Source organism: Parasteatoda tepidariorum, chromosome 7 (assembly GCF_043381705.1).
Source record: "Parasteatoda tepidariorum isolate YZ-2023 chromosome 7, CAS_Ptep_4.0, whole genome shotgun sequence".
In the NCBI taxonomy this organism is placed as follows: Eukaryota; Metazoa; Arthropoda; class Arachnida; order Araneae; family Theridiidae; genus Parasteatoda; species Parasteatoda tepidariorum.
The window spans coordinates 58,124,579-58,126,708 of NC_092210.1; the positions used below are offsets into that span (position 1 = coordinate 58,124,579).

Sequence of the window (2,130 nt, forward strand, 5' to 3'; positions counted from 1 at the left end):
TAACCTCATCAGTAAGGGAGGCTACCTCCCTGAACAAGTTTTCATCATGGATGAAACAGGACTTTTTTGAAAAAGGATGCCTTCGCGTACATTCCTCTTCAAGCACGAAATGAACAGGCCAGGCTTCAAGGTTCACAAAAACCATATGACTGTCATCATGACTGGCAATGCCGCAGGTTTTATGCTTAAGTCAGGTCTTATTTATAAAGCCAAAAATCCACGGGAATAAAAAACAAAAATACGGCTCTGTCGCTCGTGTTCTGGATGCATAACTCCAAGACCTGGATAACGAAAGCTCTGACACGTGAATGGTTCCTCCATCGCTTCATTCCCTAGGTGAAGCTGTATCTGGCTGAAAAGGGCCTCCCCTTTGAGGTCCATCTCCTGATGGACTGTGCAGGCGGTCATGCTACGGACTTGCACTATGACGGTGTGCTGACGGTGTTTCTACCCCGAACACTACATCTCTAATTCAGCAGATGAACCAAGATGCCATTCGTGCCCTTAAGGCATTCTACACTAGCTATTCGATGGAGAGCCTCATATCGGTAGTTGACGATGCCAATGACGAATTCACCTTGAAAGCATACTGGCGAAGTTACGACATTGCCCCTTTGTCTAATATTCAGCAAGCATTAAAGGACATGAAGAGTGAGACCATAAAATTTAGCTGGAAGAAATTATTGCCGAACGTAGTGCACGACTATCCAGGCTTCACTCTTGAAGAAATTCATCACTTAGCGGTGGAGAAGGCGGCGAGGCTGGCTCACATCATAAGGAATGAAGGATTTGTCGACATGACAAAAGAAGACATCAGCGCCCTTATCGATTGCCACTCGGACCAACTGACCGATGAAGACCTCCTTGAGATGACAAAGTTTGAAAGTGAGGAAGAAAACGAAGAGGAAGACGAAGAAGAAACTGATAAGCGTGGCCTTACTCAGGAGAATCTGCAACAATTGTGCAACATGGCAAGAGCGATGCAACGATTTGCACAAGACATTGACCACGATATGGTTCGAGCAGTCGAGTTCAGCAATTGCGTTGAAGGGGTTTTGTCCTTGCACAGGGAAATTTTGAAGGAAAAGAAAAAACAAAGACAACAATTACGCATCACCATGTTTCTCTGCAAGGTAAAGCCCCTGGCTCTACCGTCAGCTCCTCTAGCGGAAGAGTCTCCGAGTGAGCCTAGAGCTTCTACGAGTCAAGTGAGAGCCTCTTCTCCCCCACCAACACAAGACTCTTCGCCTCTCTCAGAAAGCAATGTTGATTAATGTTTATTACTGTATAAGGTATTGCAATTAACCTTATTAATTAGCACTGACACGTTTAAGTAAATACGTATACTGTTGTAATTTTTGTCCTTAACGCGTAAAGTATAAATACTGTTTACATATTTAAAACATTCGTGTACCCGTATACACGAAAATTCCTGTGGGCAAATCCTACTTCATGGTTTTTCAGCTTTCGCGGAAGGTTCTGGTCCCCATTAACTGTAAAAAACCCGGGATCACTGAATAGAACAAAAAAAAAAGCTTAAAAAAGAGGCACCCTATTATTATAACTTGACAAACGTAAGTTTCTGTTTATAAATAAAAAAAAATTATTTAGAGTAAAAAAATAAAATATTCAAAAACATAAATAAAAAAAAAAACTTAAGAAGCTGCTTGTTTAAAGCCTATCTTCCAGCAAACCACTCATTGCTTGAAAAAATTTGTTAACCTATCTTAGAGATCTAGTTTTATAGACAGATTTAAAAACATTTAATTACAAATAAACATTTAATTTCTTAATTATCAGTGCCAAGGTTTCTAAGCATTAATGTTTACTGTTTACATGTTAGTTTTCCAAAAATGAGACATGGACTTTGAATTTAAGGAAAGATTAAAATCCAAATAATATTATTTTTCATAAATTTAACATTTATGTTACGAAGTATTTCTTTGTTTCGTGCCTTTTCCATAATTATTTGATTTTTTTTAATGAATTTTAGGAATCTGATATTCTTTGTAAAATTTTATCATTCTTGTAATATAATTTGCTGCAAATCCAATTTCTATAATGTTATACTTAAGAGCTTTTAAAGGGATAATAAAATTTCCTGTTAAGCATCAGATTCGAAATTTATTA

The 2,130-nt window shown here is 38.1% G+C and overlaps 1 protein-coding gene across 1 annotated transcript; it reads left to right on the forward strand.

The window, feature by feature from the left end:
* The first annotated feature begins 479 nt into the window (after nucleotides 1–479).
* Nucleotides 480–1,274, forward strand: LOC107450619 (tigger transposable element-derived protein 1-like). The gene has a single exon (XM_016066452.1). It carries the CDS (start codon nucleotides 480–482, stop codon nucleotides 1,272–1,274), a length of 795 nt encoding a protein of 264 aa, XP_015921938.1.
* Nucleotides 1,275–2,130: the final 856 nt, after the last annotated feature.

What these genes read in the sequence shown, in the direction of transcription:
- LOC107450619 (XM_016066452.1), top strand. Translation starts at nt 480, where the DNA reads ATGAACCAAGATGCCATTCGTGCCCTTAAGGCATTCTACACTAGCTAT.